At 33.3% G+C, this 14681-nt stretch overlaps 1 protein-coding gene across 1 annotated transcript; it reads right to left on the bottom strand.

The window, feature by feature from the left end:
* Positions 1-1719: 1719 nt before the first annotated feature.
* On the bottom strand, positions 1720-4341 carry LOC114412826 (cytochrome P450 78A5-like). The gene is made up of 2 exons (XM_028376895.1): positions 3318-4341; positions 1720-2644 (listed from the first exon to the last, which is right to left on the bottom strand). Exons 1-2 carry the CDS (start codon positions 4248-4250, stop codon positions 2051-2053), a joined length of 1527 nt encoding a protein of 508 aa, XP_028232696.1. The 5' UTR covers positions 4251-4341; the 3' UTR covers positions 1720-2050.
* Positions 4342-14681: the final 10340 nt, after the last annotated feature.

Raw genomic sequence — 14681 nt, 5'->3', positions numbered from 1 at the left:
AATAAATGTGTATAAGTTATTTGACTGTGATGCGATATTGTGGGATTAATTAATCGGAGATAAGTAATCCAAAATGTTTAAATTGGACTTCTCTTAACCATAGAGAAATGGTAGACAATAAGTCCCCCGAACACAAATGATCACAACCGGAAATGCTCTGATATGTGTATCCTTTCGGATCAGCCTCAATCAATGAGAAAATTAAATGACTTCCTGACTAATTAATCCACAACAGCTCAAAAACAAAATAAGCCAAAGTGGCCAGTGCACACTTGCTCCTGTGACGCACAATAGACAAAACCCCTAAAATACAAGCAACCACCCGTTGGAATTGCACGAACAAAATGACCATTTATCATTCCGTTACCACACAAATATGACACCACGCACCATGCAACGGAGAAATGCAATATGTAAGTAATTAGAAGGTGACGCACCATTGAGGAGCACACTCTTTTCTAGGGTTTTTGTTTTCATTTCTTGATTCTTACCGACTTAGTGTTAGACTCTTTGTGGGTAAGTCATCAATCATCACCGGTATTCGCTAAAAAATGCAGGAAGAACTACATATATAGTAGACTTGCTACAAAGATTTCAACTTGGACAAGGAAGAGCATATAAAATTTTAAAATACAATTAAAAAATTTAATACAATGACAATAAAAATAACATTATTGTTGTCTTTAATTAAATAGAACAACTTTTTTTAACTTAAAGTTATTTCAATTAAATAATCTAAACTCTCACTTTTTTAATTAATTTTTTTAAAAGTGAAATTTAACGTGGGCAAGGAAAAAGAGGACAGTTTTTTTTAATATAATTATATAATATTTATAAAATAAATAAAATATTAAGACATTAAATTTATGTTAAATTTTTTATTTTAAAAACTAGAAAATTAAATAATATATATTAAAAATGATAATTTACCCACCCTTATTCTACAAATTAACCTCAGTTCCCAAACATCTTAACAGACGGTGTGATTTATCCCTTCCCTACATCCAGTTTGGAAGTTACAATCATACAGAATATAAAATAAATAAAAGGAAAGGAAGGGGAGGGTAAAAATTTAAAAGAAAAAAAAATGTAGCAGAAAAAAAGAAAGAAAAGTGCATTATGTTCGTCAAATTTTTTGGTTATTACTATAGGCATCCAAAGTTCAAAAACATATACATACAGGGTTTCAGAAAAATGTATAACATATGGGGTTACTCAAATTCCAAAAAAAAAAGATAAAGAAAACTAAAATATAGGTTGTTGTAACTTATCAGTAGTAGACAGCAAAAAGCAACACTATTTGCATGCTAAAGGTCGAAATAGAAAAAGGTGGATTAATTTTTCTTATTTCTTTCGAAGATACGGGTGGTTTAAAGTATGATGCTTTTAGAAGTTACGTATAAATGTATCATAAAAAAAATAGACAGCTAAAGATAGTGATAACCAGTAGGAGTTGCTTTAATTTGAGAAATGATTATGATAAAGGCTTAAGCTTTGGTTAGTGACTTAGTGGTGGGACATCTCCAGCAAAAACTTGAAACTAGATCTTTACAGTAAAATGATTTCGATGTCATCCCCTATATATGATTTGTTTTATATCAATCCATATCATATAGGTGACAATAACTAGTGAGCCATAATTTTTTAACATATGATTTGAAATTAGATTTGTATTATAAAATTGTGCATGCAGGTGGGTTAACCCATTGGATTTGCGCGAACAAACAAGAAGAAAAATGCATGCATTACATTACAGTAATTTACATTTTACAATTTAAAGATACATAAAGCCTTCTTAAGCCACTCTCTTCTTACACCCACCTCTAGTCAACTGGCACTAGATATTTATTTTAATAATTTGATACCCTTTAAAAATAAAGTGAAATAAAACTTAGAGATAAGCTCCCTAATTATACGATAAACTCATCTCTAAATATTTCACTAGATATTTGAGTACCAAATTTAACATCAAACAACAGATACAAAGCTCGATCATCCTAATTGCACATTAAACATGGTTCGGTTCAAGGGCTTACGATTTTTTATTTATTTATCTACGAACCACTAGGCATCGCAGAGGTGTCTTCATTTCCATGGAAAGCCTAAGGCATTCGGAAAGATCCACGGTCTGTGCGGGAAGCCATATGAAGTGGCGAAGAAGTTGCGCGAGCCAGAGATGGGCCGTGGCCAAGCCCAAGGCCCGGCCCGGACACACCCTACGTCCAGCCCCGAAGGGTGCAAGCCTCAAGTCCGATCCCATGATGGAAACATCTTCTTTGAGGAACCTCTCGGGCTTGAAAGCCCATGGGTCTTCCCAGATGGACGAGTCATGCGAAATGGCCCACATGTTAACCATTGCTGTTGTGCCAGCTGGCACGAGGACTTTGTCCACATGGACATCATGGACCGCAAGGCGAGCCCATGATAGTAGCGGGCCTGGTGGGTGCAGCCGGAGAACTTCTTTCACTATGGCCTGGAGGTAAGGGAGATTCGCAATATCCGAGTCTCGCACGTGACTGTTTTGGCCGACGCACGTGTCGATTTCTTCGCGGGCTTTCTTTTGTAAGTCTTGGTGTAAAACCATCCTTGCCATAACCCATTCAAGGAGTATTGCAACTGTGTCTGTTCCTCGAAATACCATTTCCTGCTCAAAACAACAAGATCATATATAGCCACATATATAAGCACATCCACCCATTAGGCCTACATGAACAATAAGCTAATGAATTTATGTCACTCCCAATCTGAATCTTATAAAGAAAGAATGAGAATATGCAACCACTGGGTTACTTGTTAAAATATGTTGACATCATAACCCTACATCAAAGGTTTTTATTTCTCTAAAATACGTCCAATATTAAAATAAGGGCTTGTAGATGTCGAAACTAATTAAGGTCTCACTGAGAATATATTTATAGTGGCATGGCGCGCACTAGATTATTATTCTTTATCATGATGATTGATGAGGATAATAGAATAATATATATAAGTTAATCTTTCAGAAATTTCTTGAATATATATGATCATTTCATCAACAATTTAACCTAGGAGGCTTTCTCTACTGTGTAGGTATGTGTCGTACAATTAATGAATTTATGCATGTCAATTAACAAGTCTTAAGAGATGATAAGTAAAATAATATACTAATCCTTATGCTGCGTTCTTTGAGGGAAATATAACGTATGGAAAAGGATGCATGGTTTTATTTTATTTATATTATTATTATTATTATTATATATCCATGGGATGAGAGAGAGGTCCACTGAGTGTGGGGTTTTTAGAGAAGAAAAATGATTCTAGGTAGATAGAGTACTTACCCACAGAATAGCCACCAGATCTGAATCAGCCAATCTTTCTTCTTTGGGCAAGGATAGCAAAGTGCTAAGAAAATCATTCTTCCCAACAAAACCACCATCTCTTTTTCGTTCCTCCACAATTTGGCCCACCACACTACCAACCTTAGCCGCCAACTTGTGGCACCTTCTCTTCACCCCATGAAAATCCAAAAACTTGAAGGGAAAATAATCCTCCAAGTTAAACATCGCAATCAACTCGTACCCTTCCCTAACCATATCCCTCAACTCCTCACTCTTATCGTTACTTCCAAAAACACTCTCCAAAATATTACAAAGTGACCCTTCCTGAAATACCCTCCGAACCTCCACCACCCCCTTCTCCCCCATCTCCCTCCACGCGCTCTTCACCATGTCGTCACCCACGCGTTGTCGGAGACCCTCCAAGCCATGAATCCTCCTCGGAGAGAACATATGAAACGCCGCGATCCTACGTAGGTGCCGCCAGTAGGTTCCTGAATGAGCGAAACCAATGGCACGCTCGAACATGAGAGCGCGTGCCGATTCTTTTATCGGACGATCCGAAAACGATGAACCCAACAAGATTTCTCTAGCGGTCTCGGGGTGGCTGCTTATAACAACGGGAGTGGGGCCCAGACTCAGCGCCATTAACCTCTTTGCGTTCAGCGAAGTGGCTAAAGCCGCAAGTTTTTGGTGAGCTAAAGAGCCCATGAGAGGCAGAGTCCCGAGTATGGGCCAGCCCATAGGCCCAGTAAGTTTTTTTTTGGTTTGATAATAGTCATAGTTTCTCCATGCAAAGCCTCCAGGGACAAGCCAGTAGTTAAGGGAAATTGCGAGGAGGGTTATAAAGAGGGTGGTTGTTCCAATTCCAAGGCAAAGACAAACAACGAGTGTTGTTGAAGGAAGGAGAAAGAAGAATGTTGCCGTGGGTTTCATGTTTGGTCAAAAGAGGAGGAAGAAAAAAAATTGGTGTTATTGTTATCCAGAGATGGACGTGTGTCATGGGATATAGAGCATGTGGGGATCAATTGGAATATATAGGGCTGGAAAGTGGATACGTTAAAAGAGCCCATGGTTAAGGTGACCATGGTTAAGACCCCCAGGTGCTATCTGGTTATGACGTGTAAATATTCTCATGAAGTTGCACTGTAACATGTAACTTTATGTCAGAATCACATCTTCCCTTCTTTTTTTCTCTTTTTAAACTTCAACACTGCTTGAATTTACGAAAGAAAAAAAAATTCAACAGGGAAATGTCCACCTTAATTGCTGCAGATTATTTTAAGATAAAGCATTTTTTTATTTACGTAAATATAACTTAGTTTTGTTTTAATTTTTGAAATACATATTTCATTGACTTAAGTAATTTTGTTGTGCAACCGTGGAAAATAAATACGGAGAAGATTTTCACTAATAGATCATAAATAATTATATAAGTGAATTTAACATCAAATTTTAACTTAAAACATTAAAGTTTAGGTTTATGAATCTTTCCTTCACTTATAGTATTCAACCTTCTCATTTCTATATGATGTGAGACTTCACCTTATACTTATACTTCAACAATCTCTATTTTTATGGTGGCCTTTGGAGGTGGCATGCGCAATATACTTGCACTATCACTACACTCACGGGACATGCAGCCTAGACCCACTGCCAAAAAGACTTTCGATGCAAGGAATTCCTAGGCTAAGGATCCAACACCACCACCTTATTCATCCGAATCGGTTACCAAGTCGAACCATCAGCTCTAATACCAGTTGTTAGCAATAACACCTTGAATTCAAAAGGAAATGAGAGAAATCATATGCGCGTGCACACACACACACACAAATACAAACACGAGATTTAATGAGGTTTAGCAAGTGTGCCTAAGCCATGAGAGCAAAGCTATTTCTTTTCTTTTTTTAAACCATTAAATTCATAATATGGTAAAGTAGTTCCGGGGTGAGGGAACTACTCCTTTGATGAGTGTTGCAATCACTCTATTTGTGATATTTCTATTTATTATTTTTGGAGATTTATACTTCATCTATTTCACTCGATGGAATTTCTATGAATTAGATTCACAAGAATCGGATAATTAATTTTTCAATAAAAAGGAAAATTAAGTATTTTGGTTTCTTATTGTTTGTTAGCTTATTCCATTTTGATTTGGTAGTTTAATCATGTAATTTCTTTGTTTTTATATTTTTGGAATATTAGAGTGTGATTTATTTTAATTGATCTTATTAAAAGTAAAAACATAAAATGGATATGTCATCTTAATAGAGATGAATGTCTAAGATAAGATCACACATCGTATAAAAAAAAAAGATTGAACACATTATTATTATTATTATTATTATACACCTAAGTATGTTTTACTTTATATCATTTGATAACATATTATCATGTACATTAAGTCAATTATTTTTTATTAGTTATCATTGTGAAAATTATTATACTGATGATGTACAAAAATCAAAATCTTATTACTATGCGTACAAAGGTCTCAGTACCCTAGTGGTTCTTATTATATGTGTGTGATTTAATAAGTTTGACCAGTAACTTACTATAATTAAATCAACGTCTCAGTAACCTCTAATAATATATTGACACTGAATCAGCAAGTCGAGTTTAATAAAATTAATTTAATAATTTATACCAGTAAAAAAAATTTAATATTAATTTATATTGGATTAATATAACAAAAGGATATTCTTTTGATGAAACGTAAATGCAAAACTTTCCACGAAACTCACGTATTGTTGAATCATTATAATAGTTTAACAATCACACCACTGATAGAATAAAATAAAGAATGAGAATATTCAGATGCATTATCCTTATATATTAGGTACATTGCTTTAATTTACACTTATTTCAAATGCTTTATAGATCATCTTTATATTGAATTTGTGTACTTAATTATTTTATTTTCATGTACGTTAATAAAGCATTGCGGCCTGACTCAAACCAATTCGTGTTTATCCATCTAAGGCCTTTTAATGGCTATAATGTCAAACCCAGCCCCAAAATATTTGGCCAATTTCTTGGAGGCTTTTATGAGTGGAGAAATTATACTTCCTAGTTAAGTAGTGATGACCCATTCTCATGGGATGTACTTGGTAAGCTGTTGTTCGATCAGTTCATCCTTGACTTTTGCCATATTGTCCACTGGCATGTATCTAATTGGCAATTACCTTATTTGAGCGTGATTTTTGTTTATTTTCTATTTTCAAAAACTAATTGTTTTGAAAAAATAAAATTATTTGGTAAGAGTAATTTTCAAAAACTGTTTTTAAATTAATATTTCTGTTTTAATTTTTAAAATAAAGGAAAATAAGATTTGTTTAATAGGACCTCATTTTCTTCTTTTTCTAATCTTTAAAACTAGTTTTGAAAATTATTTATAAATGATTTTTGGAGACAAAAATCAAACACATCTTATATCACTTTGGATTTTTTAACAAATATTTATTGAAGAATTAAAAAAAAACAATTCTTATATGAAAAAACCTTTAAAATTTGAGATGAATAAATTATTAATTTTTTTGGGGGGTCACCTTGATGAAATAAATTAATTTTAACTTTAACAATAAATTTAATTGATTTTTCATTTTTAAAAGCAAATTATTTTCTTTTTATAAATACTTATAGCAAAGTTTATCTAAAGTGGTATTTGATAAAGAGTTTTGAGTTTTTAATATTTTATTTTCTTTTTATAAATACTTATAGCAAAGTTCATTACTTATTTTATTTATTTGTATTTTTTTCTCTAAAAAAAATAGCCTTTGATCCAAAAGTGTTTGAACGAATACGCAAGTGAAGCTCTTTTCCTGGTTGACAAGACAATTTGTTGTCTTTCACCTCCTGTGTCTTTGGTCCCCAATCATCAATCATAAAAAGATAAAATAGTGACAATAAACGTGCATCTTCCATATAAAAATATTTTTTCAACATGTATGAAAACACTCAAGAATGACTCGTGTGAATATACGGATATCTTATTGTAGTAAAAAAAAATGGATATCTTACTAGTTAAAATAAGAAAAGAAATTATACAGAAAAAAAATGCAATAATCAATGTAAATAAAAAGAAAAGTAATAAAAATGAAATAAAAAGAGCATATATTAAATATTTTCTGGGATAATATCAGGCTTCTGTTCAATCCCATTAGTTAAAAGGTAGTAATGGACTGTAGTTTTGGGTTTTAATGCCCTCCCCACTTTAAAAATGTATATTTATTTCCTGTTTAACGAGATTCGCTAAAACACTTTTTTTTTTTTCCTTCTAAAAATACATCTAAGGAGCTAAATATGATATACTTTACTCGCCTGTTCTTGTCAGGAAAACATGGACCCAAGAGAGGGTTTTTTTTTTTTTTTATGACATGTTCGACCCTGACTTTGATTATTTAAGAAGATATCACCGTACAACAAAGCCAGAAGAGGTAATTAGGAGAAAACAGCCCTTTTTTCTTACCATATTTTGATCCATCAAGTTATTCAATTCATTTATTAAACAAGCATGCTTGCTGCTTTCACGAAGATCAGACAGCTCACAGTGGCCATATAAAAATGTCCTGGTATAGCTTAGTACAAAAGAATACAGAGTATCCGTGCATGTTATAAAAAGAATTTCTTATTATAATTAAGATTAAGATGAATTGATCAAGCATGTACATAACCAGATAAGGTCATGATAGTTAATAAAAAATACTGACATTTTTTAACACTTTTTATTATTATTACAGTTATAATAAAAGGATAATTTAACTAGTTCGCTTGGGTGACATGGATACTCAATTCTCTCATGCGCAGACTCTTGTGAGGAGAAAAAGAAATGAAATTCATGATTTATTCTTTGATGATGGGACTTGGCATATTGATCCGAATGATCTTCATCACGAGGCTACCAGGTATTTTCATTCTATTTTCTCGAAAGATAGTTCTCCTTCTCATTCTTCCTTTGAGGTTCAGAATATCCCCCAATTGAATGAGGATGAGAATCTTGCTCTTTCTGCTCATGTTACGATTGATGAAGTCAGAATAGCTGTGATGGGCATAAAATCATTCAAGGCTCCTGGCCTTGATGGTTTTCAACCATTCTTTTACAAGCAATATTGGCCTATCGTAGGCTTGATCTCTGGAAACTTGTTAGAGATGCCTTCCTTTATGGCACTGTTGATCCGGGCCTCCTTGAAACCTTGCCTGTTCTTATTCCTAAAGTGGAAAATCCAAATCATTTGAAAGAATTTCTCTCATTAGCCTTTGTAATGTGGCCTATAAGGTGATTGTAGTTAGACTCCGTCCTTTCTTAACTGAGCTTACTGACCTCTTTCAAGGAAGTTTTTTTTATCCTTGGATGAGGTACCATGTATATCTTATTCTTACCGGGAAATTGAGGGGAGTACATATCTGAGACATTTACATCAATAAATCATGTACAATCAGATAAGAAAATTTGACATTACATTTTAATTCAAAATTTTACGATTTAACTTTTTCATTTCTATTCGATATGAGATTTCATCTCACACTTGTACTTCAACAATCTTTCTATTAGGTGTGAGTCTCTTTCATATCATAGTCTCTTCCTCGAATGAAAGTTATTATATCAATTGTCAGAGAATTTTAGGAAAGTAAATACTAGGGAGATTTATACTAATAAATCATGAGTAATCACATACATAAGGAAACTTGACACCATACTTTAATCCAAAATCTTAAAATTTAAGTTTATGAATCTTTTTTTTAGTGCTCAATTTTTTTACTTCTAGGAAGACTTAACATCATACTTATACTCCAACAATTCTATCTTAAGAAGTGGTCCATCACATTCATCAATGCAACTCTAGTTCTGGAGTGCTTGCTTTGAAAATTGACCTTGAAAAAGCTTATGACCGCTTAAGATGGGATTTCCTTTAGGATACTTTATATGTTTTTTGGCTTTCCTTATCACGTGGGGTGTAAGTGGTTCAAATTTAGCTGTATTGTGGAATGGTTCGAAGCTTGATAACTTTTCCCCAGCTCGAGGTCTCAGACAAGGGGATCATCTTTCCCTTTATTTGTTTGTTCTCTATATGGAGAGGCTAGCATTGAGGATTGATGAGCTTAGGGAGAATAATACTGGCTCCCTATTTCCCTTTCCAGAGGGGGACGGGTCCTCCTTTGACTCACTTGTTCTTTGCAAATGATGTTCTCCTCTTCTGTAAAGCAACGAAAGACCAAGCCAGGGTAGTGGATTCTACCCTTGCTCTCTTTGGTGCTGCGTCTGACCTTAAAGTCAAGCTTCAAAAGTCTAAGATGACATGCTCTAGAGGTGTGAATGTTGATCTTAGAGGGAGAATTGAGAATATTATGGGATATAGTTGTTCAAACTCTTTGGGAAAATATCTTGGTCAACACCTCATTGAAGGTCATGCTATTGATATTATGACTTTAATCACATTGTCCATAAAGTTTAGATGCGTATCTCAGCTTGGAATGGTAAACTTTTAAATCGTGTAGGAAAAATTTGTTTGGCAAAACCTGTTATCTCGTTCATTCCCATTTATTCTATGCAGCCTTATTGGCTTCCCAAGTCTACCTGTGATTTAATTGATCAATTATGTCGTCGGTTCATTTGGGCCAATGATGGAGTTTCTAGGGGGTGGTGTATGGTTTCCTGGAAAGAGCTAATTAAACCCAAAGATCATGAGGGTGTGGGGTTGAGGGATTCTCATTTGGCTAACATATCTCTCCTTGGTAAGATGATTTGGCAGTTGATTCATTTCAAGATAAACCTTGGGTTCCTGTTTTGAGACACAAGTATATTGAGAATATTTGTTTGGTTCGAGCCCTTGAGTACCTTCGGGCAGGGTTCACCGCCAAGATTGGTGAAGGATCTTCTTCCTTCTTTTTTGATGATTGGCTCGTTATGGGCCCAATCTCCAACATGGTGTTGTTTGTCCATATCTCAAATACCTAGCTTCGTTTATGTGAGCTCTGGTCAAATGTTGGATGGAATCTGAATGATGTTTATACAGTACTTCCTGATCAAGTAAGGAATCAAGTTCTAAGAGTGCGTATTCCTTCTATTAGAACTGGTGAGGACTCCTTTAGTTGGATTAGAGACTGTTTCGGGATTCACACAGTGAACTCGACATATAAATGGTTGCTTCAGCGTGATAATCCCCATCCGAATCCAATTTGGAAAAGAGTTTGGCACTCCCCTATATATCCAAGAGAAGCTTAGATTCTTCCTCTGGAAAATTATGCATGAAATGTGAAGCGGCTCCATTGTTATCTCTCAACCTCCGGTGCCTGCTCGAGGTGTTCAGCTCCTGTTGAAGACATCTTTCATGTCCTCATTCGCGTGAATTATGATTCCGAATGGGCATAAATTTTGTGACTATTCTTACGTGTGATAATAGTAGTGTTGTATAGGTTAGGCATATATTGTCTCCTAAGGATGCGTATCTCCTTGTGGCAGTGGCTTAGTGGGCTTGGATGTGGAGAAACAATGTTATATTTTTGAATTAACATTGGTGGGATATTCGTTATGTTTGGCAGTTTGGGTTTTCGGGGACCATGTGCTCGCTAAGTTTCTAGCCATAAAGCATGGCCTTAGGTGTTGTTGTTGTTGTTGGAGTGGAAGGAGGAGGTAGTCTCCCATAGGAACCAGTTAGTGAACTGTTGAGAAGGGGTTGGAATTGCTCTCTTATCTTTGTACCTCGTGATGCAAATGGACTAGTGGATACACTGGCTCGTTGGGGAACTCAAAGTATTGGTTCGAAGCATCCCCCGGATGGAGCCCTTCTTGCACTAGGGAAGGACAATAATTAATTTCTTTTTCCTTGCTTTCTATCTTTTATTCCATTGTACCAAACATAAGTTGAAGTCGGTTACATGAATGAATGACATGATTTTTCTTTAAGAATTTCAATTATTGTCCCTCTTAGTCTCCCTTTTCAAAAGATCAATAATTTATAAGATAAATTGCCTATTTCTTGTTCTAAGGTGTTAGACGATGTCACTTTAATTCTTGAAAATAAAAAAAATCTAAAAATGCAATACATCAACCACATTAGCCCATTTGTTGCATGTAATGTGTTACTTATGTGATAATAATTATGTCTAGAAATTAAAATGATATAAAATAATTAAGTTTACATATTTAGACAAAACATTTAATAATTTGTGGAATATATTTGAATTTTTCTTAATTTCAGAACCATAAAACAAAGCTTAACACTTTCACCACCATGATTTATCACTTATTATATTATAAGTATATTTATAGGCGGATTTATAAAATAAAATGTGTTAATAAGATTTCGTATCAGGTTAGTTACTAATTAGTGTTCATTGTTGTAAAATAGATGTAGTGCATATTTAATTTACAGCTAAAAATGATGTTACAACGTAGTCCCGAGTATTTCTTGACGAGTTTTAATATGAGCAACACCAAATCCTTTCAAGGCCCCAACCTCCATTTGGCCTACTCGTTGGTGCATTCTAATACAAATTCAACATATAAAAACAAAATAAACGTAAAAACAAAAGTTTTGACCACAAAATTATTTTTGCCTCAAATATAATTTTACAACGGATTCTCAATCATGTTCCTGCTCTCCTGCTCTCCATCCTTTACAGCCAAAAAGAAAATCAACCAGAAGCAGCACAAAGTGAATGGAGAGAAAAGGAAAAATGAAGAAAAAATTAGAAAGAGGTAAAGAAGTTGGAAAGAGCTGCAGACAGTCTTTGCTGCACATGAACAAGTCATGTTTCATGAGCATGTTCGTCCGGGAACATGTGAGTGGAAAGTGAAAACAAAGACCTGCCATTTATTATTATTGTTTAAAATTCGAACCCACCAACTCAAAGTCACACTAATCCCTTCAGAAGCAACCAATGTTGATGACATGAATTAATCATTTGATATTTTACAAATTACTATAATGCAAAGTTGTGTAGCATGTACATAGCATAGGTTATAGCCTCTGCTATGCATGTTTGTCGCTTTAGAGGCAGAATGTGCATATACAATCTATTGACTCTGAGACTGAGATTTGCTGACAAGCTTCTATAAAGTTTCCACTTCTCCGTGTTACCGGCAAAGATATTAATTTAGTCAGCGGTCAACCACATTATGCAATTCTAAGTGTATTTTTGGGGAAAAAATGTTTTTTTTTTAAATTTAATATTTTTCCAAAAATAAATTCAATTAAACACAAATTAAATATAAATTCTCATACACGAGTGAGAAATAACATTCATGTTCTTGTTCCCCTTTTTATTTATATTGCGTAACTATGACTTAGCCGCACATGCAACAGATAAGGAAGAGCAACGTCATGCCTTCACTTTTCAATAATGCTTGGATTTAGAAGGAAAAAAAAAAGTGAGAAATATTCCTGTTTTGGAGGGGTGGAGGTTTCACCTGTGAAAGGAAATAGGACACAGAAAAATAAATAAGAAATATAATGAATTTTGTTATTATTTTATTAAAGAGAAATATTAAAAAATAATATTGTAAAATTATTTGGTTTGGATAAAAAGATAAAAGAAATTTTTTTATTTAATATAAAAAAATATTTTACTTTCACGTAATGTGTAACACACAGGTCATTTAGTCCATTATGGTATGCGTATATAATAGATTATACAGCAAACATAATAAATTATCAACGCAAACATAACAATTTTTCATGGCATCGGCTTGATTTGGTTGATTTTAGTGTGCATATATATAATCGATTATATGCACCTACAAGGACGATAGTCAATTAAAATATGCATATAATCGACTTATCAAATCCATCAAGAGCTGCGCAACGGTTTAGCAAGATGAGCAAGTGTGAGAACAAACAAGGATTAGTTTAGGAAAGTAAACACTTTGTGTCCAATTCCAACCTGTTTCTCTTCTCCCAAGCGAGGGAATAAGACATGGTAAAAACCATAACTTTAAACTTATCACCTTTCTAATCCATTTGTATTAAACAACACCATTTTTTTTATCATCATTACGATTTCTACTACCTCCACTCATTTTTTTATGTATTTCTATGCTAATACAGTGTAAATAAAGTTATGTTTGAATATATAATGATGAAGGACAAAAAATAAAATAGAATTAAATGAAAATAAAACAATGCTATTATTTTACTGCCTTAGATGTTTTAATATGAAAAACGATTATATCCCATATTCTAAAATTTACAAATAATGATATTGAAACTTTATCAGTTTCATTTCATTATTTTATCATGTTTTAAGCAATTCAAACAATAAAATTTGAAATCATTATATTTCATTTTTGTTTTTTCAATCCAATATATATAGCCTAATAATTAACTCACTTCTATACTTAGATAACCCGGTGCGGCCCATTGGTCTGATTCAAATTCGGTGACTTGCCTTTTGGGTTAGTTTGGTTAACAATAGAACTGACTGCTTTTTGTGTAATATGGTTGACTTGTTTCTAATTTTAATTTTTGGCCTTTGGTCAAAATAATTTTTTGAAGTTAATTTATTTTGCTTGGGAAAGTTTTGACTCCAATGTTAAATTACATGTTTTAAATATTATAATTAAATTATATTCTATTTAAAATATATAACATTTTAATACTATATTCTGTTTTTTTTTTTACTTTTTTAAGGTTTTTTAAAAATTCCTTAACTTGTTAAATTAATTGATAATCTTATCCTTTTTGTGAATCGACCTCCGATCCGAATCATACACCTATGCTCAACTACGTCCACATATATAATATTCATGAAAATGAATGACAAATTTATCTTTAACAATTATAGATTCTTCTTTTATTGTAAGCTTTATAGATTACTTTGCTTTCACTTTTTTTCTCTTTAGTATGTGAAAGGACAATCCCTTACAATAATATGCCTTAAGCAACATTTCTCATTGCCATGTGTTACTGCAAATCTTACGGAATGATTTTTCCCAGCATCCAATAATGCAATGCAAACACATCCACTCATTTTACAGTTGGAATAAGCAAAAACTGCACGTGTTTCACCGTGGCATGTGCTGTTTACCTCGCAGCTGAACCGGTCACAATCATGTCTGTGGTTTTGGCCATCTATGTTTGTTTCACTTTCTTATAAAGTTAATTTTGTATGTATTAACATAAAAATGAATTATAAAAAATATTTTATATTTAAAATAATATTTTAAAATATATTTGAAGAATTATTTTTACTTAAATATAAATGTTTTTTAAATTATGAATCTTGTATGCATGATTAATTGCACTTTTTTGTCCTCAAGTATTATAAGGTTGTCAATTGAATTTCTAAGTATTGTAATTGTCTAATTGAAATTAATTTTTTGGATAAAAACTGCATAATTCTCACATAATTGTGTTATATACATGGGAA

Source organism: Glycine soja, chromosome 5, assembly GCF_004193775.1.
Source record: "Glycine soja cultivar W05 chromosome 5, ASM419377v2, whole genome shotgun sequence".
NCBI lineage: Eukaryota > Viridiplantae > Streptophyta > Magnoliopsida > Fabales > Fabaceae > Glycine > Glycine soja.
Note: the sequence above shows the minus strand (reverse complement) of the source record. Positions and strands in the feature narration are given on the sequence as shown.